Genomic DNA, 24,152 nt, shown 5'->3' on the forward strand with positions numbered 1-24,152 from the left:
TTTGAAGAGTGGGGCATTTATCAGGGACAGGACCGGATAACATTCAGGTGTGTTCTCCTAGCTTTTTTTTTTAACAATTATTTATACTTCGTATTTTTATATAATTTAATTACAATTATGTATTGTTAGTTCTAACATGTTTATGATAAACAGTTAATGCTACTTTTAATTATATGGTACCGTAATGAACTCTTTATCCATACAACCAGAAATTAATTTAAGATTTAACGTCGTTATTACAGCGAAAAGGTTTTGTAAAAGGTTAGGTACCTATGGGACGACTCACGAATAATATTTGCACTACTACATAAGGCCATTACTATATATTTATTATTTATGGACTATAATTTTATTGATTCAATTTTAAATGCGCCACAGCATACAATAAAATAATACGTATGCTCAGTAAATCCTAATCGCCTATCATACACACGTACGATTTATAACATACATTGATATAGGTAACATACATTTATAATAGGTAACATAAAATATTTTTGGTAACTCAGATTTCTTTTCCGAATGCATTTGTTTATACTTAATAATAGTGTAAAATAAAGTATTTAAACTTTTGAGTAATGATACTCGAATTTCTAAAAATATACCTAAAATGCTAGTGAAATATTATATTTATGTATATATTTATTATATATTTAATATTTATAAAGATATTTGTGTGTATAGGTGGTAGATACCTATATAATATGTGTAAGGTGAGATAAAAGGAAATTAGGTTATTAAAAATAAGATCGATTGCATGTTTTCTTAAGGAATACTACGCAAATAATGTTAAAAACAATCAAGTGAATAATAAAGAAAATAATATCATCTCAAGTAAATGACTCATAAAGGTAATATAAAATTTATATTATATATTAATATAAACTCTGTTTTTTTAAAATCTGTATTGCACGTTTGAAATAATGGTCCCGATCTCATTTGCGTAGTACTCCCGTCAGACTTAAGATTAACTCAGTGATTGCATTATTTTTTAAGTCATAAAATTAACCCTTTAAATTTTTGATTTTCAGGCCCTAAATGAAAAATGACCCTCGAAGTTTCGCTCTCAATGGATGCGTGTATTGAGTGTGGTGTATAACGTTCACTGGTTGTTTTGTTAGGTTTGCTAACATGCAGGCTAATGACAATTCCAAAATTCGTACTACACTTTGCAATAAAAGCCAGCACCATGGTTTATCATGCGAGTAAATTCCTTAAAAATAATAAAATAATTATATATTATTGTCAAACAAATTATTTTTTGATACTAAATCTAAAGTGTAAAATTTACTACCTAATGATAATTTATGTTTTATCTGATAAGATAATAAAATATAATTTTGGTACTTACCTAAATTTATTTATCAATTTAAAAAAAAATAACTTAACAGTATTTTATGAATTTATATAAATTGAAACAAAAAATTGGTAATTGTCGGTTTAAAGAGATGTGTAGGTTAGGTTATGTCTATATCATTTTTTATTGTGATATTAAATCTGATTAATGAAACAAAAAAAAAACTTAATGTTCAAAGTGAAAGTATTAAGTAGGGGAGATTATATATTATAACTGAAAAACTTGACGTCCCTTGAATTGATTAAACTTACTTTCTCTAGGCTTCCCCCCTAAAAATACCTTAAAATTTTTAACTTCCAACCAATGATTATCCAACAAATAATTAAAATATAAAAATATCTCAGAAATGGTAACTTATGCACAATTAAACTATATTATAATTTTGAATAAAAGTATTTTTTTATTTTTTTTTTTTTGTAGTTAATTAAATGTACATTAAATTAATTTTTAAAATCGTAATTTAATTAAATTTTATAGCTTTTATGTAGTAGTATTAATAATAAGAAGTATAATCCTCAAATTTAATTCGACTTCTTGTTCAATAGAATTTAGCGAATTGAAAATTGGTAAAATAAAGTAGATACCCCCACTTATGATAAAAATATTTTATAGCAAAAATTATATATCATTTCCTGGTTTTAATGTACCTAAATAATTACTAGAGATATATTTTCAAAATATAAACAATAGTAGAAACCCCCTTTTCCTAATCTATATTTAATACATAATTTATAATACATATTTTTAATTAATTTGGTGAATTATCAAAATAGAAAAAATAAGGCTAATTTACTATACTCAATTTTTAGTTTATTTTTTATCTATGGTAGCTATGTTTAAAATTCTATTATTATGACTTATTTTAAAAATTGTATTTATTTATCTTTTAAAATAAAAAAAATAATTAGCTACTTTAAGTAGGTGTTGTAAATAATTTTAAATATACAGGTTAGTTTAGTATGTTATTTATTAATATAATCTAATACTCACCAATCAAATTAATATCTGTAGCAAAGTTAAAAAAACATAATAACATTGCCAGTCCTGCACAGACATGTACGGTTTTTATCACTAAAACGATTTCTGATTTAGTTACAGCAACTTTAGAAGTACGTCTTCGAACGTTATCCATCTTAGCATCTCCTGTTACATTTCCTCGATTTACAAATGCTATATGATTTAATATCGTACTCAAGGTCATTTCAGAACTCTAAAATAAAGTAAGCAATGTTACATTTCAATGTTAGTGTAAGATTTACATTTTACGCGTATAATTGAATACTAACTAAATCTGAAAAACTGCTCGAATGTCTGGTTGTAGGCCTGGTTTCCTGATCAGCTTGGCCGGTAGACTTGAGTCTGAAACTTCTTTGTGGCTGAAAATAATGATTATATTGTAATCATAAGCAAGTTATATAGTATACTTATAATATTGTGTTGCGTGTTAATTTTACTTGTAATGGCGTGAGTAATGACGATGAAGTTGTTGGTGAAGTATCATTTGTGGTGCCAGATTCTCCAGTTTTTGGGAATTGCCATGATATTGATTTGGCGAAACTCTTACGCCATGAACTTTCTTCTGGTTCTGTACTGTCGTTAGTATTGTTATTGGGGCTTAATACTAGAAATTGCTTACTTCCTTCCACACAACTCAGCCGTTCTATGATGAATATATATTGTGTTTGCAAAATAGATTGTAGTTTTTAAATAAAAAATAATATATTAAGTAGTTATTTACTTTGAATGATACTTTGAACTTCACTCGATCTTCTCGAAGGAGTAGTTGGGCTTAACAATGATCCAGATCTTTTTTGTCTTTGCACAAAACTACTCGCTCTTCGATTCATTCTATTAAAACTATTAGCAACTTCTGATGGTGCCGTTATCTTGACAGCTTAATTTCATAAGTTTATATTAATATAAGATTATTAATTAAGACTAATTTTATTTTTATCAAACTTACTTGGTTTATCTTTGGAATCTGTTTTTGATTGATGTGGAACTAGTAGTGCCGGTACCAATGCGGCTGCCATTGAGGTAGCCAAGTTATTATATGGAGCTAATATTCCTAATTGCATTATACCTATTTGAAATAATACCACACAATTAATATTCGATGTAATGTAATATGATAAATTCAACTAATTATTGTGTTAATTAATTATTATAATTGATATCCTATTTTTTTATATATATATATTTTATTGTGTATTACAATTATTTTTAAGCTTATTCAAGTCAATTTTATGTTCTATTTATTTAAAAAAAAAATAAATATCATTTTATTAAATATTTTTATTATTTTTTAAAATTAATTTTATACTCTTCTTTTATTTATTGAAACATTAAATTTTAAATTTTAAAGACTATAGGAAAATTAAATACAAGTATCTACTTATGATTAATTTCATGACTCACAAAATCCAAAATACTGGAAAATTGTAATTCAAGAAATAAAGACAATTTGATACAAATATTACTTGGTTCATTTCCATGAATGTATTGTGGTAACAGAGAGGTTTTAATTTTGATACCATTATTTTTGTGTAAACCTCAGAGATTTTTAGATTTTGTGTGACAAAGTGAATATTGTAATTAAGTATTATAAATATTATTTGTAGGAGTTAAGTGAGTTGTTTTGAATTAATAAATATGTCATTTTTAATTTTCTATAAGTCAGTTTAAAGTACTCTTAAATATTTAGGAAAATATACTATTATCTATAAACAATGAAGTTTTAAGAGTTCCGTTGTCAGCATCAAGTTTTATAATATGTAAATAATATGATCTTTTTTTTTTTTTACAAGTTTTTAAGTATACATTACGAAGACCTTTTTTAATTTTATAACGATATTTTTTGATTGTTGACACTTATACGTAGGCTGTCCGATAAATAAGGTACAAAAATATACCGAATAATGAAAAATGAATTTATTACTTTAAAACTTCTACACAATAAATTAGACATATTTTGCTATTTTTCGATATAGTCACCATTTAAATTGATGCATTTTTCCCAACGATGGAATAATTTGAAAATGCTATCTCGGAATTATGCAGCACATTTTTCATCGAAGTACTCTGTAACTGAGTTCATTACCTCCTCTTCATTTTGAAAATGAGTTCCTCCTAAGTGTTTTTTTTTAACGGACCGAACAAAAAAAAATCTGAAGGTGCCAGATCAGGATTATATGGTGGATGTTGCAATAATTCCCACTTGTACTTTTCCAGCCAAGCTTTAGTCTTTTCCGCTGAATGTGGGGTCTGGTGTAAGCATTTTCGGAACCCAACGTGAACAAACCTTACGAAAATTTAATTTCTCATGGACAATTTCATGTACAGTGGTCTTTGGTAGATCAAGTTGTGTAGCCATTTCCCTAATTTTAAGTCGTCTATCCGATCGTAACAATTTTTCGACCGCCTCAATGGTTTCGGCAGTGGACGTGCTTATTGGTCAACCATTTCTTGTTTCATCTTCAACACTTTCTCGACCTGAATTAAATTTTGTACACCAAACCGATACACTTTTTCGAGACATTACGTGCGGGCCATAAACTTCGGTTAATTTTCTATGAATTTCAGTCGGAGAAACATTTTGAAAATTAAAAAACTGAATGACGGCACGAACTTCTTCTTTTGTGAAACTTAAATATTGGTTTTCCATGTTTAAACTTACGTATTCGACGGAACACTAAAGTAAAATAGTCATGATGCATAGAATACGTTGTTTGTTACATATATTATCAATGCTGGGAATTTCAAGCCGATATCGTCTATTGTTTACGCCAAAAAAACTTTGTACCTTATTTATCGGACAGCCTACGTAATAACAAATAAAATTTGTAACTTTTTCAGGTATTATGATTTGATATTTCTATATGAGGTAAATTATTATAGATTCATATTGTAATGACACTTAAAGATATATTTTAATTTTTTTAGTTTGCATGAAGAGGGTAGAATAATTAAAGTTTCATCAAAATTTTGAAAGAAATATTGTAATAATTTAAAAAAAACTTAAGAAGTAAAATTTATTTGAATAATAATAATAATTACCTACATAATTATACAATATTCTAATAATTATTATAGTACTACAGAGTCCAATAATAGTCGATTTAAGTAGTTTTATATTTATCTTATAACTAATAAGTTTATAAGAGTATATGTAATATATTTTATATTATAGCACACAGCGTGACTCACACTTACCCTTGTGTCTTGAATCGAAGTTTTGTAAGACCGACTTCGGCATGCGCTTAACAAGTGTCATTACTTGAACACCTAAGTAAAGAAAGAAACAGCAAAGCCAAATTCCCCAAATATGCAAAAGAATACGCACAGCATTACCTAAGACCTGTTATTACAGTAATTTTTGATGTTATAGATTATTCATAATTATTTTTTTATAGATATTAAAATACCCATAATTTATAATCGATGGATGCAACTATATCTGCTGGAACAAGAACTCCAACGATTAATACAGTTGCTGTCACTACGACTGATTTACGTCTCATATTTGAAGGTCCTGCTTGCAACTATTTATAAAAACATAATTTGAAAATCTGATTTGATTTGTAAAATTATATATTATTTAAATTTAACGTACTTGAGTTAGTTGTAAGTAGGCTAATTGTAATAAGGACAGGGCTGTCACTAAGCTGCATAAACCAAGATCCCATGTCAAATGAGTGACAACGGATGAAATGTTCTAAAACATAGATAATGAATTAAGTATATTTTCATACAGTTAATTGACATCGACTTACTCGTCTTGTATTATATGGGTCGACGAATAACACAAACGCCCTACAAATACCTGTAGCCAGTAATAACGCATTAATTGCTGCCATGTATGGTTTTTTGTTAGATGTTTGTGATCTTAAATTAAAACGAATATAACATATTAACATATAATAATATAGTTAAAAATATGTTTTTTACAATTTTATGCAAATAGATGATAAATATATGAACATATTATATTCATATAATATACAACTATACTTTCATGATGTACCTAATATCTACCTATCTATATTGTAAATAAATGTATTGTGATTAAGATTTAAAAAATTTTAAATTTAGTAATATATTATTGATACTTATTTACTAACTTAATAAAGTTAACTAACGCTTAAACGGTCTATGTAGTATAGGGCAAGTCACTTTTTATACATTGTACAGAAGAGCAAAAACAATATTTATTTTTAGTGCTTTCAAGTGGATCGAGGTAGCTATTATAGTTTATTTACATATGACGTTTTTCATTTTTTTGTTTTATGAAGAAAAGTTTTTGAGATAGTAAACGACAAACGTGCTCTAATAGTTAAATATATAGGTAGCTCCTCTACACATTTTTAAATTGATACAAGTGGAAGGTATTTTAAAGAAATAATTATCATAATTTTTTATTATTTATTAAACAAGAGTTTCAAAACAAGTATTAATATAATATTTAATTACATTAGTTAACTCCTTAATCAAAGATTTTTTTTTGTATTGATAGAAGGAATTTAAGATTTATTGTTAAAAATTTTAGTTTTAATTTCTTAGTTTTCTATATAAAATGATGTTTACGTGTTAAATATGATGACTAGATGAATAACTAAGCTTAAAGTTAAGTTTTTAAGTATAACATTGTGGTATATAAAATGTAAAAGACAAATATATCTAGAATAGACTTACCTGATGTTTAAGATTGAAAAAACGGCATAAAACGATAAAATGAAAAAAAGGCATGCAAAGCCGTATGCATGTATATTAAATGTCCATATAAGTTGTTCAACACACACATTATCCCACGAAGGGTGTGGTGAATGGTCTGCTGAACTGGTATAATTACATTTTTTCCATATTTTATCTTTGCAGTCTTCCAGATTCTTATTACAGTCTAAAATTAGAATAAAAAACATTTTAATGACGTACGTACTTGTTGGTATTAATTGTAAATTAAGACACTAAAAAACTACTTATTTAGTTAGGATACTTTCTCTACTTAATTTATTCATTTGTAATTTTAAAACAGACGTGTATATACTATATAGTTATAATTATTAGTAAAAATGAAAACAATTTTTTATTAGATTGAATATCAACTTGAAGTAAAAATTCGTGTGACATATTTTTGCTCATTTTGATAAAGATAAAAATTACATTGGAATATTAAATTATCATTTTATATGAACTTAAAAATAATGATAAATGGTTATTGGATTTGATTGAAAGAACGTTGCTCAGAGGGAAATTCGTCCCGGTTTTAACGGAATGAACTGGTGTTTCGGCCGGTCATTAAGATTGTTACGGTTAATAAAAGCTGGCAGAAAAACTTTGATATTGTATTATTTAATAAGAAAATCTAAAATAATATTGTATACAGTGTCATTATATGATTATCTTTTTATCTAAATTTGTTATTATAAATATTAACTAATTTATAGGCTAAACCTAATCGGCATGGTTTTAGGTTGTCTGTCTTTATTTCTCTATAAGATTAAGTATATAGAATATAAATACAACTATTGTCACTTGTCAGTATTGATTAATACATATTTAAATAATAAAATATAAATATAATCAGTTCCAAATTATATAAGCAAAAAAAGGTTATTCAATATGATGTCCCGGTTTGGTAATTTTAAAATCTGGCAACCCTAATTATATAACTTATAATACCTATGTTATGTTTAAAAATTTTAATAATTTTTAAAAAGCTGTGAGTGAAGGTTTTAATAATATATTAAAATATTTTTATGGATGATGTTTAATATTACAATCTCGTGTCAAAATAATTTATAAATTATGTTATACAAGTAGCTATAATGTAAAGGCTATGATTAATAGTTTTTAATAATTTTCTTTAAATATTATTTGGTAATAGATAATGTTAAAATGTTAAATTCTTATACATTTAATTGAATTGTTAAAAATTAAAATGTACCTAGTTATTAAAAATTCATACACAATGTCTATCAATGAGTATTAATCTTAGAATGTAATAAATAAAATTAATAAACAGTGGTACAACATCATAACTTATACTAAACCGCATAGTAATATAAAACGTTTATTGAGAAACCATATGAAAATGCATAAATTAATTGTATATACTGATTACATAAAGGAATTTATTTTGTCACGTGTATTTAGTATTTGCATTGTTCTTTTTTTGATTGACGTGGGATAATTATTTGGGTTTACCGGGTTTGAAAATGAAAATATAGAACACAGTTACGTAATCGATTCTGTGTAAGTATTTGACATTTATAATGGAAAACATTTTCTTCAAACTTATTTTTGTAGGGAAGCTGTACTTAAACTAATGGGTACATAATACATGCAAATATATATTTTTTATAGTATATATTATATAATATATACCTTTACCATTTATAGTTAATATAAGTTTACAAGAAATCCTATTTACAAACTTTCTAAATATGACAATAAAATGCATGGAACGTTATTAGGTACAGGTCTGAAACAATATGAAACCAACCATTTAATAGTGTACGCTATAGTTATTTTATTGAATAAAGACTGTAAAATGTACGCTAGATTGGCTTATTATTATGTAATTTGTGACTGAATTATATATATATATATATAAAATATTATATACTCTAAGGATAATATTACAAGTTTTTTTAAAGTTTCAATGTAGAGATATATTTCTGTATTATTTTTTTTTATTTGTAAATGATACCGAGGATTGAAAGTTTTATAAATCTATTACATGAAAATGTATTTATATACTTAAAAGTTCTAAGAATACAACAAAATAGTACTATGATTCAAAACTCAGTTGAGCTCATTTTTAGAATGAATTAGTTATTTTTCAGAAAATGTAGAAATCTTAAAAAAGTTGATTTCTTTATTGAAAAACATGAAAGAGAAAAAAATATTAAAATTATCAATTATTAATTATTGTTTGTAACTTTTATGTAATTAAAATTTTTTTTGAGCCATAGAAAATAGTTTAGATTATTAGACCTAGGATTCTTCTAAAATTTATTTTTTTCGATTTTCTGAGTTGATTAAAAGAAAAAAAAATAGAAAATAGTTGTTTAAAAATTAAACAAAAACAAACACTTTACTTATTCATTTGGATGTATGTTACTTTTTCGTTAATTAACACAAAAAGTTCAATATATTAAAAACTTGATTTCAAAACATCTTAGGCAGCGTTAGTTTAAGTATTTTAAAAGTTTTAAAATTATAAAATACGAATAATATAAACGTAAAATAAATCATTATTTAAATATTAAAATCTGATATTAAACAAAAAATGTATTCATTGTTTCTCATTTTAATATATTAAATTATCAAGTATTTCAATTTATAATGGTTTTCATTAAAATATAATTAATTAAAAGTTACAGTTGTGGTAAAAATTATATTTTTTTTTTAATACCTAAGCAATTATATTTGTTTTATTCTAATTATTTTATTTTTTATTTTTTAAAGTACTATAAAAATATTAAAATCTATCCAAAACTATTAAATAATATAGACTTTAATTATAGCTACCTATTGGTTGTAAATATGTAATCAATCCAATTACACTTTTTTTTATTAAACAATCATTTATTTTTATTGGTGTTGAGTTAACAGACAGAGAGAAAACACTTGTTTAAACTAATGTTTTGTCAATAGCTATTAGGGCTCAATTTTATTATTATTTATATCTATCTAATTTTTTTTTAGTTTTCTATCATGTTCTAAATAGAAAGATCTTAGAATTTTCGATTATGAGGAAAATCGTTATTTTTTTCTAGAATTGATCCAATTAAATATCTGGTATATATTTTGGCATTTTGATTTATGTATATTGTTTATATGAATAACGCGTTTTATAAAATACATTTTATGTAAGACCTTAATGAACTCAAGATTATTATAATTTTTAACACTAGGTATTTTTTATTTATTAATATTAATTGATTAAAAAGACAACACGTTTTTTTTTAAATTTATGAATTCATAATTATTATTTTAAATTGTATGTACATTTTTGAGATAAATAAAGTGTTTATTTAAAAATTTATGTATATTTGGGATTTTGAGGTATAAAATATAAATATTTTTGTACCATAAATTATAATACGTAAGTGGGGTATAAAGTATAAGGAATATACTAGGTACTTAAAAAGTTTGGATGTTCTTAATTACTATATGCATATTTCTTTACCTCTATAGACTAATAAAACTGCTGTATATTATATAAAATATTTAATAATATCATTAATTATATCATAATATCATACAATTGTTTATCAGTTCCAATTAGTTTAATGATTGTTTTCAAACTTTTTATATGCCCTTTATATGAATTCAAGAATGAACAACTTTAAAAATATCTCTTATTTTGGGAGGATATAAAAAAATAAAAAAATAAAGTTTAAAATATCATTTAAATCTTTATTTATGTTTAAAAATAAAATTATCTTAATACGTGATAGTCATTTTATGTTTATAAAGAGACAACGCTTTTCACACGGGCATGCATCCCTAATGAATTATTCAACATGAAATTTAAAATAAATCTTATTAATTAAGATTATAAATTATAGAGAATAATTGATCTCACTGAACTCGCTAAGAAAATTGATTTATTTAATTTTAATTTTAATTTTTATATATTATATTATTATTTATTTTAAAGAGAAATATTTGATAGCTATGTTTTGGATTTTATGATGTTAGAGTTTAATTTTGTACATTATTTTAAAAATTCATTGTTTTAAACTTTGATTAGGTTTTATGTATTTTAATAAAATAAATATGTATTCAATTCTTCTATTTATAGGTGAGCAGTTAGATTTTCAGGCTCTAATTGAAATCAAACTTTTGTAATGTTCACAATAGGTAATATTTAAAATTCATAATTATTATTAAATTGGACATGATTTTTTGTAACTTGTCATTAGTTTAATTATGAATATCATTGAATAATTAGTTATTGAATATAGTATATATAAAATATATATTTATGTGTTTATTATACTATCAACTAACATGGATACTATAGGTTGGTAGTTAATTTATTTATTGAATAAGATAAATAAAAATAGTATATTTATAACTTATGAAGTATAATTTTAAGTCGAAAGGTCATGAATTCATGAGTAAAAATAATTTTGGATTTAGTGATGATGAAATTTTTCAGCTTTCTTTGTAGAATATTAAAAAAACAAAGACACAAAGAATATATTTTTAATGAAAAATTATGCATAGATATTGTATGCGCGCAATTTACATTGTATTAGTTTCAAAACTTGAAATTGAAATGTTTAAAAGAAAATAACGACTTGTATACTTGACCTACCTATATAATTCTAATTCAATTACTTTTAGTGTGATAAAATAAAATAATATAATTATAGTTGAAATTGAAAGTCAATCTTTACATTATAAAATATTGCATTATTGAAAAATAAATATTTCATTTTAATTTTTAAATATTGAGTATTAATTTTTAATTTACCTAATATAAATATGTGAACTGTGTATGAATAATAAATATTCAAGTTTTTATTGAATTAAATAATAATATACATTTTTAATTTCATATTCTGAATTTTTTTTTTTTGTTATTTTGATATATAAATTGTTATTTTATTATGTTTATTTTGAAGTTTTTATAATAAGTATTTAATGTCTAGATGAGTAGAGCTTAACAGAGACATCACGTAAAATGTTGGTCCAACACTCCATTTATTTAAACTTTAAATAATCAGAATATAAAATAGTTAAATAACGCATCATTAAAAAATAAAAGTAAAATGGTTATGATTAAATTTGTAAGAAGTATAATTTTTTTTTTAAATATTGTTTTGGAATGACAAAAAACTAAATAAAAAAAATTTCAAAACAGCGGAAACTTTTATAATTAATGCATACAATTAAATGGATTATCATGTATATAGATTATAGAATATATATATATGTATGTATATATTAATAGAATAAAAAATAGAGGGATTGTTTATTATATCATTAGGTACTTAAGTAGTTAGTGCTAATATAAATTATAAGTTATGTATTCCATTTATTTTTAATGTATATTTTATTGGATTATGTCATATATATTATAAATATATTAAAGTGGTCAAAATAACAAGTTATAATACGTTAGCATATTACGCAGGATATTAAATTTAAAATACCGATTGTGGTAAATGTATAATTTGTAAACAATTTAGTTTCAGTACAGAACAATTTTTTTTGAATAAAGAGTTATTATATTAATATAACAGTTGATGTATTTTTTTAACAAGAAAATTATTTAAATTGTTTTATTTATTAATTTCATACCATATTTTTACGTTTTAACTTCTTTTCTTTTTTAGAAAAAAGTAATGGTCCAAATATTAATGAAGGTTCAAAAATGTATCTCCAGTCAAAATATGTTTTATGGTATATTTGTAAAATATTTTTCATTTTATTAAAAATATTTACTTCAATAATAATAATGATGTTAATGATTGCATGTAAAATATATTTTTAAATTTTTTTTCATCATTAATATGACTACCTTTATATTTTATTATTATTTATTAGTACATGTTACGTATAATTAAATTACTCATTAAGAGACTAATATTATATAAACTATATATTTAGACTAATTGCCGAATGAAACTTTGAGTTCTTCGGTGTTCAGAAAACAATACAAACTATTATAAATTACGTAAATTATTACACTATTCACGATTTAGCCAGACTTAGTTGTATATTTAAATTGTTTTTACTGTGCTTATAATGGGTTTGAATTATAATCAGTAGTGAAATTATAGATTTTTTGATATGATTTCAGAAAGTAATTGATTTATACTTACTTAGTCTAAAAAAGAAAAGAAAATAATTTAAATTATAAAATGAGTGTCCTTAAAAAAAAATCTGTTACATCTTTTATTCAAAGAAAATTATAACTGAAGTCATTAGGTATTCATACATTTGTATTATTTTATCTATTGTTAGTTGCCTAATTAAAAAGTAAGTAGATAGCAACATTATATATTTATCAGTATTTTAATTTTGTTAAATAATTATTGTTTTAAAGATAGATCCTTTTTAATGGATTATCTATTTAATATTTTAACAGGATATTTTATCATGAAAAATTTTGAATTACAGAATTCCATGTAGGTATGTATGACGGAATTCACACAATAATATTATGATATTTAAATTTAATTATTTTATTTCAATTATATTATGACTTAGTTATTTAAACTATATGCATTTGAATTTAATTGAATTTATTTTAATTGAAAATAAGAAACTGTGCTAGACACTTTATTAGTGTACATATAGTGCTTAATATAATAGTTAAAAATTGGCATACATTATGTAAACTGTCACTTCAGTTTTTATATAACACCATTAATTATGGATGATACAATATAGACTAAATTTATAGTTATAGTAATTATAAATAATGATAATACGCACGCTAGTTTATAAACTCATTGTTGTAATTATTTAAAGTGATACAATATTTTTAAATTACATAGTTATCTTTAAATTTTAATCTAATGGTTATTCCACTCATTTAAAATATAATATATATTGTTATTCTAAGAATGAGCAATAAAGCTATTAGTGGCAAGACACTCGAAGTATTTTTTGACGTAGTGTATTATGTACGAGTATACAATATACTATTGTACGTCAACAAATATTAAAACGGAAGTAACAAATAGTTTTTGATACATTTTTTTTATGATTCAAGAAATGTAATGTATTTCTATTGATCCCTATTTCAGAAAATTCAATTTTTCAATATTATACAGAAGAGTTGATTAAACATGAATAATAACATGTATACGTTTAAGTCGTTTAACGTTTATGCAAAAATCATGCGTATTCATAATAATTAATAACTATTAAACGCAGTGTTATTAATAAATAATATAACGCAAGAAAAATGCTATTTTAAATTACTATGTTATGTTAGTATGTTACTTAAATATGCGTCGTTATAGGCGTTTTATATGTCGGACATGAATTTAATATCCCATTACACATAGGTACTTGCAGGATAGGGGTAATTAATTAAATGAGTATAATAGTTTATAGGTAACTAACTAGTAATCATTACATTTGAAACATGTAATATATTCCGCTGCAATATTTATATTTTTATTCATCAACATTGATTTTTAGATTCTTAGAATACAAAAAATACTGTTCTTAAATTAAGTATTTTTTGTTTAATATGACGTTGTTTTGATAACAAATTTATGAAATGATTGTATTTAATGTATTCACTTAGAAAATATATTGGTATAATTTTTAAATTAAATTTTAAGCTATAATTATGGTTGTAATTGAAGATCCAATGGCTGAATGGCTATAGATTAAAGGAATATAATGTATTGTTTATTATAGTTTTTGAAACATATTATGTATAAAAAAATGTTTAAAATATTTAGATTCAAATAAATTTGTTTATTAAAATAATAGAAAAATATTTTCTATTTAGTTTATAAATATATATATATATAAATTGATAACTTATTCAAATGAGTTTTAATAAGTTAATCATTTTTACATCATTGTTTTATTTAGATATGACAAAAAATATGTGTAATAACGGTAATAATGTGTAAGTAAAGAAATTTATAGTTAAACTTTCAAAAAATCCAATTAAATGATTCCGCTTTGTATTGTTTACTAAAATAGTAAAATAAAATACTAATATAATAAATAAAAAAGTTATAAAGAAAATCTAGTTAAACCACAATATCACTCGTATGTTGTATCTAATTTAAAAGTTAGCTTATAATTGTTTAAATAAATTTATGCTTCGAATGATTTTATTAAATTGATTGATAAATTAATCATATTAGTGTATATATAGTTTGAAAGTGGAAGTTTGAACAAAGGCATTTAAAAGCGCTTTTTAACCGATAAGTATTATCTAATTAATAGTTTTTAAGTGATACAAGTGTTTAAAAATTTGTATAATTAATTTATTAAATGGTATATAAATTATTATGTTTATGAATACACATATATTAAATAAAAAAATACTTTGAAATTAAGTATATTAATATAATATATTCAGCAATATATTTGTTGATATTCTAATACCTGCAGTGTCCAGTACATCATTATTAGATAAATTATTTAAGTTAAATATTCCAATAACTAGGATAAACAAAATACGAGTTTTTTTTTTATTATTTTATGAGTTTTATGATAATTTTTAAAAGTTTTTTATAGTTAGTTAAAATAGATAACCAAACTTTAAAATTTTCTGAGTTCAAAATAGATTGCCGTGTTAGATTTTACATCTTGTTTTTTAACACAATATTTTTGTAAAATGTATATTGGTTCCACAACAATCTTGTTTTTTTATTGTTAGTTTTGTTTGTTTTAGTATTTTCGAATGAATGGTGTATAATATTTTGCAGGTAGTCCAACTTTAGTATTTAAAATTTAATTTTTTTATAAAGTATTTTATCAGTAGGTATTTTAAAAATTTCGAAACAAATAAAAACGTAATAGTAATTTAGAAAGTTTTAACCTTTTATAGAGATTTAAAATGTTTATTATTTTTTTTATGTAGATACGATTTAAAAACTTGTTGTTTTATTTATTTTTTATAATACTTTAATTTTTTTATTTTGAAAACATGTATACCTAAATAATAAAAAAAAATAAGGATAGTTATATCGTATTCAAAAATTTTATTGGTACAGAAAATTTTAAATACATCACTCTTAAATTATCTAAGCAGTATAAATGTTTATTATTTTTTGCTGAAGAGGATTAAGCGAAAAGAGTATAAAATATTTGGTCTCATGCTTTAGTTGTAGTATTATTTCCAGTAATTTTATTTAGTTAACGAATAAAATGAAATAATGAAATATATAGTTCTAAATACATTTTTAAATCGTGGATATGGATAGCATTTTTCATAGTTATATTTAATTAAAAGTAATTTATATACATAATTGTGTGAGAATTTTAAATTTTAGCTAGTTAAATATTTTAGATTTATTCAATTTTTTATGAAGTTAAGTTATATTTGAAAATTAATTTGTATATTTTATGGCTTATAGTTTAAAATAAAATTAAAAGAAACTTTTCCGATTTTTATTGAATATTACAGTTTAAAATTTTAAAATTTTGCATAGCCATTTTAAAATAAAATATTTATCAAGATTCAAAGTTTTTCTGATTCTATTTAGTAAGATACATTTTTTTATTGAATTACGTTAGAGGTCAATATTACAATGTTTATTAAATTAATACGATTTTCATTAATTTATTTTTATTTCTAAACTATCATAACTGTTTATTATAAATAAAGTAATATAATAATAAAAAAAAAAATTAAATTGTGATTAATTGTAACTGGATAATGTTAATTTTATAACCTTTTTGTGGAAATATACAATTATACAAGTAATTAAAATGATTTATGATAATCTAAACATGCGTTGATTCAGGGGAGTTTAATAACATTTAACTGTTCAACAAGCTTAAATTGATGTGAGGATAAGCTTTTATAAATGAGGGGATTTGTAAGAATTACCATTATACATTTTTTAGCTATCTAGGTGTTTAATTTCAACGAATTATTAATATACATTTTTATGCTTAATTAAAAACTACGATATTTATAATTATATATATTATGCATTAGTATACATCATACATAGTTATATATAGATAAATATATAAAACATTTTTTTAATTTAAATTTTAAATTTGTGTTATTTAAATATATATTTATATAATATTATTAACTTTGGAGCTTATATTATTTATTTGCTAGAAAAAGTGTGCATACTTACATACTAAATATTTATCTATTCTAAATATGTAAAAGAAATGTTAGTAGGTTTTTGTGTTGCTATTTTTGTTTTTTTTTTTTTTAAGTACTTTATGCTGTGTAATGCACTTAAAAATGTCTTAAATCATAATCATACCTTCAATAAGTTGTACTTAGTCAACAGTTTGTATTATATAAGGAGTAATTGGTTAGACTAAAACGTACATAATATATATTATTTGTGTCAACTGGACGTGGTGTAAGCATAGTTACATGAGATTATTCATAGTTAAATGTAATGATTGTAATGTAAATAATAATGATAAAAAAATTTCTTCGATTTCTTCTATAAATGTACTGTTTGGTTGTATTACGTCTCAAGACGTGGTGCATAGATCAAGGCGTCTATAAAACAATAATTATTTTAATAGTTGATTCGTATTGCAGATAACATTAATAATTATCATGATTGTAGGCCATAAAATGATCCGTAAAAGTTAAAATGAAAAAAAAGGATAATTATATAACATATTATATTACATAGATGTTTACGTTTAATTCGGTTTACCTACGTTATACGTAATTATATCATGGATTGAATTATGGACATTCAAACGGTTTGTTTTAAAAGATGTTTCTCTCTCTCTCTCTATCTTTCTATATATATATATAAATATTAAAATATTGATGTATTTTACATTTTCACCACGTAAAGATATGAGTGAGATGAAGCAAATTCCTAGTTAGTTCATCGGTGACCTGGATTCATGTATCAGTTCCTAACGCTGGGTAATGAGAGGGATGTATTGTAAAAAAAAAAAAAAATTAAAAATTAAAAACTAATATATTTTTTAGTGTTGGATAACATTATAGACGACAGAGCAAATATCGGCGGCGGTAATTCAATGTGATGACAATATACTCTATATAATATACCTACGTTATGTGCGAACGTATATATGTATAGAGTATACATTTATATAATAAAGGGTAAATATTATTGTAACGTTATGATTTATATTGTATAATATACAAAGTTATTATTCCAACGAACCCTTGTTCATTTTGGTTAAGAGGGGGGTGGGGATTCGACGACTATTTTGGCTTACCTTGGTCGTGCTGTGTACTGTTGTAAGACCGATGCATAATGACGACGACGGCGGTGATGACGACGACGACGACGACAATGACGGGACACCGGCGATTACATAAGTGCTACTATAAATAGGCAGTAATAGTGTGCTCCGATACAGTCTACATCAATGTTTTGCAGCGGCTTTGGTCATGGTATATACCCCGAGCTCTGCCCGCGTGCAACAGATGGCCCCGCCGGGGCTCCTGGTCGCCGTGGCAACGGCTATTACAGGTGAGATGTTGCCCAGCAACCGGTGCCCAAAAATCCGGGCAAAACCAATGGCCCACATTCGTTAATCAATTGTCTCACCTTATCCGCCGACTTTTCTTCTCGCCGTTGCGCGCACCGCGCGCGCTAGCCGTTAGCCACTGTTGCTGCTGCATAAAAATATCTAATGTACGCGCGTATATTAAACATCACCTCAATAATATAAATATAGTATAATAATAAGTAGGTAGGTATTACGTATAAAATACGAACGAAATATTATAATATAATAGGTAGTTCTGTAGTGATGTGTATGCCAACAACAGCGTGAGTTATGACCTGCACACTGTTTTGATCGATTTTTAATACATATATAGGTGGGTACATCAAGTGTAAATGTGTATATATCGATTAAACATGGCGCTTGTATTTCTCGTTTGAGGGTTAAGATTATTTTCATTCCGCTTTTTCAGCATCGACGGAAGTCGCCGTAAAAACGACACTGTTGCTGCGTATAATATAATTATAAATACAAATAAATATTTATAAATAATTATGTATATATTAGTAATTAAATTAAAAATTTATTTTGTTGTTGTGTAGCTATGTAATATAATTCATAGTAAATAGGTTATAGAATAACCTTTTACAAAGTTCCTTCGGTTAATACAGGATACTCGTTTTGAATTTTGATCCAAAATTGATTTATGTTTTTGTTACTGTTAAAAATTTGTACTGTCGTCCTTTGTCTAAAAATATTTTGATTATTTTTTCTTCATTTGATGAAGATAATGTGATAATATATTTTTGTCTAATATAATAAATTGATTAATACCTCATAAATTGTTTGAACATTTGTTTTTCGTGGGATCAAAATATTTGAGAATTTTTTCATTTAGTTTTACTAATTAATTTTAATGACATGTTGAATATAAGTTATTATTATTGTTTTGTGTCACATTAAAAAATATGGAAGACATTATATCAAACGTATACTTTCTTACTCCATTTTTCTAAAATTTAACTTTGTTAAGAAATGCTTCTATTTTATTGTTTCATGTAAAAAGATTTGTATAATATGGTGCAAGAAAATTAAAATTTAGATAATAAAGAATAAAAAATATATTAGATAGATTTTTTAGGTTTACTTACCGTAAATAATTCTCAAAATAATCACCCTAGGGTGATTTTTTAAATTTACACTCAGATTTTAAGGTCAAATAAATGAGTTAGGATTTTCTGCGTGATAACTATCTGATACGTGTGTGCAGAAGTTAACTTGTGTAATCTGAATCCATTTCATCATAGATCACTTTAAAAATACGAATATTCACTGCACGTATTAACTTCTCTGAATATTTTACGTAATCGGTTATCTTATCTGTATTTGGAAGTATATCTTACGAATTTTATGTAAAAATTGTCCGTTTTAATCATCCGTTAAAAAAAACATTTATTAGCTATATCATATTACGTATTGATGACCTTCTGGTTGAAAATAACTAGGTTATACAGCATATATAAGGTGTTATGCTTTACGCTTTATCGGACAGATCTATTTAAATTATATTGTCTATATAATTATTTTGATAATTACCGTTTAATACGCTGTGGTAGTATAGATATAACACTAGTCATTACCTATTGACTTTATTGGAATATCGTAAGGAGTTGAGAAAATTAATAAGCACTTTTTTTTTAAATATTATTTTTACACAATTTGAAGTAATTTAAAATTGAATCAATAGTTAATTAATTATAACCTATAATTAAAGTATCTTAAGTTCAGATGAATATAAGTAGGGAGGAGTGGAAGCAACATTTCGGGTTTACTACACCGCTCATTACTTAAACTTTAAATACTTATAAATAAAATTTACATTAACTATTGGTTCGATATTCAATTTGTATTTACTTACAGAAATTCCGAGAAAACTAGTTTGCTTTAAATATTTTTTAATTAATAATGTATTCTTTATTAAAAAAAATAAAAAGCTTGTAAAAATGTTATCAATGAAAAATGGAAAAAATGTAGTATTACAATGACTAATAATTATATAAAATAAGTATTTTAAAAACACACGAATTTACCGATAAAATATAAACAAAATATTATAATATGATATATGATAGGTAGTCCTTTTTTTTTAGTGATAAAATATCACTATACTTTTCGTGTATATATTACAGACTCCATATTATTCAATAAAACTTTGTAATAAAGACGTATTATAAAATATTTTAAACTGTCTATGTTTACTTCATTATTAATTAATTATAATTACTATTATGTACAAATTACGAGTGTTTATCATATACTGACAAGTTGTCAAATAGATTAATTAAACGCAGTCTATTAAGTCAAAAAATTATTTCTTAAAAAATGTTTGTGAATTATGTATTCTTGACTTTATAAAATGTTGCGATTAACACAACTTAGTAATAAATCACATTAATTGCCTAACTGTATGATAGTTAATATAAAAAAAAACAAAAGGTGCCTTTAATTTCCAATTATCATTTAAGTTATAAAGTAGTGTTGGTAGATTAAGATCTTCAGAGCTTGAGTTATTTGTTTAAAGGGCATAGGCTTACAACATAAAATAAGTCAGTAAATTTTTAGTCTTGTTTTGTGACAAATTTTTGCTTCACTATAATGTCAAGACTTAAAACTGTTACAGTATTATACTAAATACTAATATTATACTAACATTACCATTTTAAATTTAGGTTTCAATATACATTATCTACTTATAATATTTAATATCGATAAATTGTTAAAAAAAAAAAAAAATAAAACTAATCAATTACGTATAAAACAATATAAACAGTATAACTGTTCTGATATTATTCGAAAATCGTAAAATTGTATTCCATTTATATAATAATTAATTAATCACGTGATATAATTTATATCAGATTAATTTTAAACTCATCGTGTCAATACAGATGTCAAAATGTTAGGACTTGCAGAAGAGGTCGGGGCCTGAGATACAATCCTGCATTTATTGTCAGTTCATCAATATTTGTAGAATATGAATAATAATTAATTTCACATGAAAAAAATTTGTTTAATATGACATAATATGTATCAATAAACTATTGATCAAATTATTTATTTTTATACGAATAAGTAAATGAAATAAATATTATTTTAAGTATTGTTTAAACTTTATAATAGTTTAAATTTTAATTAAGTAATAAATATTATTATTAATTTATTTACTTGTTAATTACTTTTTATATATTGTATGAGTATGATGCTAAGTTATAAATAAAAAATATAACTACCTCAAAGTATTCAATCGCTTTTGCTCTTAATTAAATAGCTAACAAATTCTAATAATTTTCTGATTAAATTATGTTATCATAGTTGTACTCACTTAGTGATTACAACAATTTTTTTCTTAAATATTTTCGTGAACTACTTCTATGTAGACCAATTTATTCTATTTATATTCACTATTGGTTTCATTTTTTTTTTAAATTTGTGGGGTATTTAAAAAAAAGATTAAATATATTAATTTTTATTCTATACATATAGTATTTTTAAGGTTATAATTTGCTGATAAACCATAACTTTGTTTGAAATTTTCTGATGTTAAGTTTAATTTACATATTTGATAATATAAAAATTAAAGAATTATTAATATTAAAAAAAAAATAATATATATATATATAAAAATAAATATTTTTACAAAATATATACATATAAGTACATACAAATACGTATAAGATATATATAGCACATATTATATAGCAGGGATGGGCAGTTTAAAATTATTAGAGGGTCTATCTAGCGGGCAGAACATAGAAAAGGCCATTCAAAACATGAATTTTAATTAGAATTTATTTTGTTTATATTGTAAATTTTTAACTTTAAAATTATATGATGTAATTTAAAAATGTTACGCGGGCTAGATAAAAAAGGCTTGCGGGCCGCCCATCCCTGTTATATAGCATTAATAAAGTATGCATAAGCAGTTGGGTATATACTATATCTATTATATTACACTACTCATAACAAAAAAGTACATTGTTGATTGTTTTTATACTTTGAAAGAAATACCCATTAACTATCACGTTCAAAAAAATATTTCAATCTCGGTTTACTATAGAGGATGGTAAAAATGTTGAATATTGTGTGATATTAGAATCGTAGTTGATTGATAATTTTTAACGCTTATAATATACAGGATAATATTTTTTAAATTAAAAAATCATTTCCTCAAAAAGTTTTAACATTTCTAGGATTTTTTTGTTATCAATAATTTTATATTAGTTTTTATTTCAAATTAAAATTTATAATACTTAATTGGACGTAAATTTATAATTTTATACTGTGAAATAAAATATTATTCTAAGAATTTCAATAAGCATGAAAAATTCGAATTTTAAACGAATAATATAATTAATTTATTATTACTTGTAAGTTTTAACTCAGTTAAAAGTTATAGTAAAGGGTTATTGAAAATTAATCATTCGATGCTTTATAACCTGGCTTCCTGGCTTATTTGATCGTACGCCATGCGACTATGTATTATGGAGATATGTTAAGGATACTATATACGTATACGTATCACCATTATCATCGAGCTAAAAGGAGTTAAAAATTAGCACAGTTAATTACGATGGATATATTATATAGAATAAATTAAGGTTTCTACTAGGTTTTGTTTGTGTAACTAAAGGAAGCCACGTAGAATTATACCGTTACATACATTTTAAATATTATTTTTTTTATTTAACGTATAATATGTTACTTTAAATCTTATAACTAAAAATATATAAGCATTTGAAATTGGATGAATCATTTTGAATATCTCTGTACATAAAGTTTATATAGAAAAAGTACAGTGGTAAAAGGGAACTCTAAAGAAAGCTGATTAATATGGTATAAATTAGTTATACCGCTCATCTAAACATTGAATGTTTTTAATTAATTAACTTTTTAATTATTTAATTAATCATTCAAAATTAGATTTCATACATTGAAATTTTCAGACAAATATTCTGCTTCTGATTATGAAATTAAAAAACTAAAAAATGTTCCAAAATTTAATTTTTTTATAGATATTTGAAGTTTAAATTTTAACGAAATTATTTATTTAAACAATTTAAAAAAATGTTACTTGTATTATTATACTTAATTATATGGAATGACATTTTAAAAATATTTAAATTAATTTTAAGCTTATCTAAATCGAATAACGTCTACTATATAATAGTAAAATTAATTACTATTATAGTAATTTAATATTTCATAAAATATACTTAGTAATATAGACTGACAAGCTATAGCCTCGGTCTAGAATATTTTTCATACGCAAAGAATATACAAGAGTATACACATTAAACTATGCTACAGAAGATTGAACAGTTGCCCCTTTTTGTTTTAAATTTTAAAACACCATTTATTTTTTTGTCAGGTTTTTTATAGATTTATTTGAACAGTTTATTTTGTAGTTATGAATAATAAAATTGTAATGATAATGATTGAATCATTTTGTCATGACTTTTTTTTTTTTAATTTTTTTTAGTAGTTTTTAGGTACCTTGTTAAATTTTAGTTCATAAGAAATATGAATTTGTGTCGTTGAGAACACAAATTAATAAATGAAATAACATAATTTACATTTTATAGTTGAATGAATAATTTAT

The 24,152-nt window shown here is 23.4% G+C and overlaps 1 protein-coding gene across 1 annotated transcript; it reads right to left on the reverse strand.

Annotated features, from left to right (window-relative positions):
* Nucleotides 1-719: 719 nt before the first annotated feature.
* LOC112594236 lies at nucleotides 720-18,415 on the reverse strand. Its single transcript, XM_025338927.1, has 12 exons — nucleotides 18,260-18,415; nucleotides 7,049-7,253; nucleotides 6,130-6,241; nucleotides 5,970-6,071; nucleotides 5,782-5,898; nucleotides 5,570-5,714; nucleotides 3,321-3,440; nucleotides 3,096-3,251; nucleotides 2,812-3,017; nucleotides 2,644-2,733; nucleotides 2,348-2,567; nucleotides 720-1,213 (listed from the first exon to the last, which is right to left on the reverse strand). Exons 1-12 carry the CDS (start codon nucleotides 18,294-18,296, stop codon nucleotides 1,035-1,037), a joined length of 1,689 nt encoding a protein of 562 aa, XP_025194712.1. The 5' UTR covers nucleotides 18,297-18,415; the 3' UTR covers nucleotides 720-1,034.
* Nucleotides 18,416-24,152: the final 5,737 nt, after the last annotated feature.

This window comes from Melanaphis sacchari, unplaced genomic scaffold (assembly GCF_002803265.2).
Source record: "Melanaphis sacchari strain LSU unplaced genomic scaffold, SCAv2.0 Contig0_pilon_pilon, whole genome shotgun sequence".
Taxonomy (NCBI): Eukaryota; Metazoa; Arthropoda; class Insecta; order Hemiptera; family Aphididae; genus Melanaphis; species Melanaphis sacchari.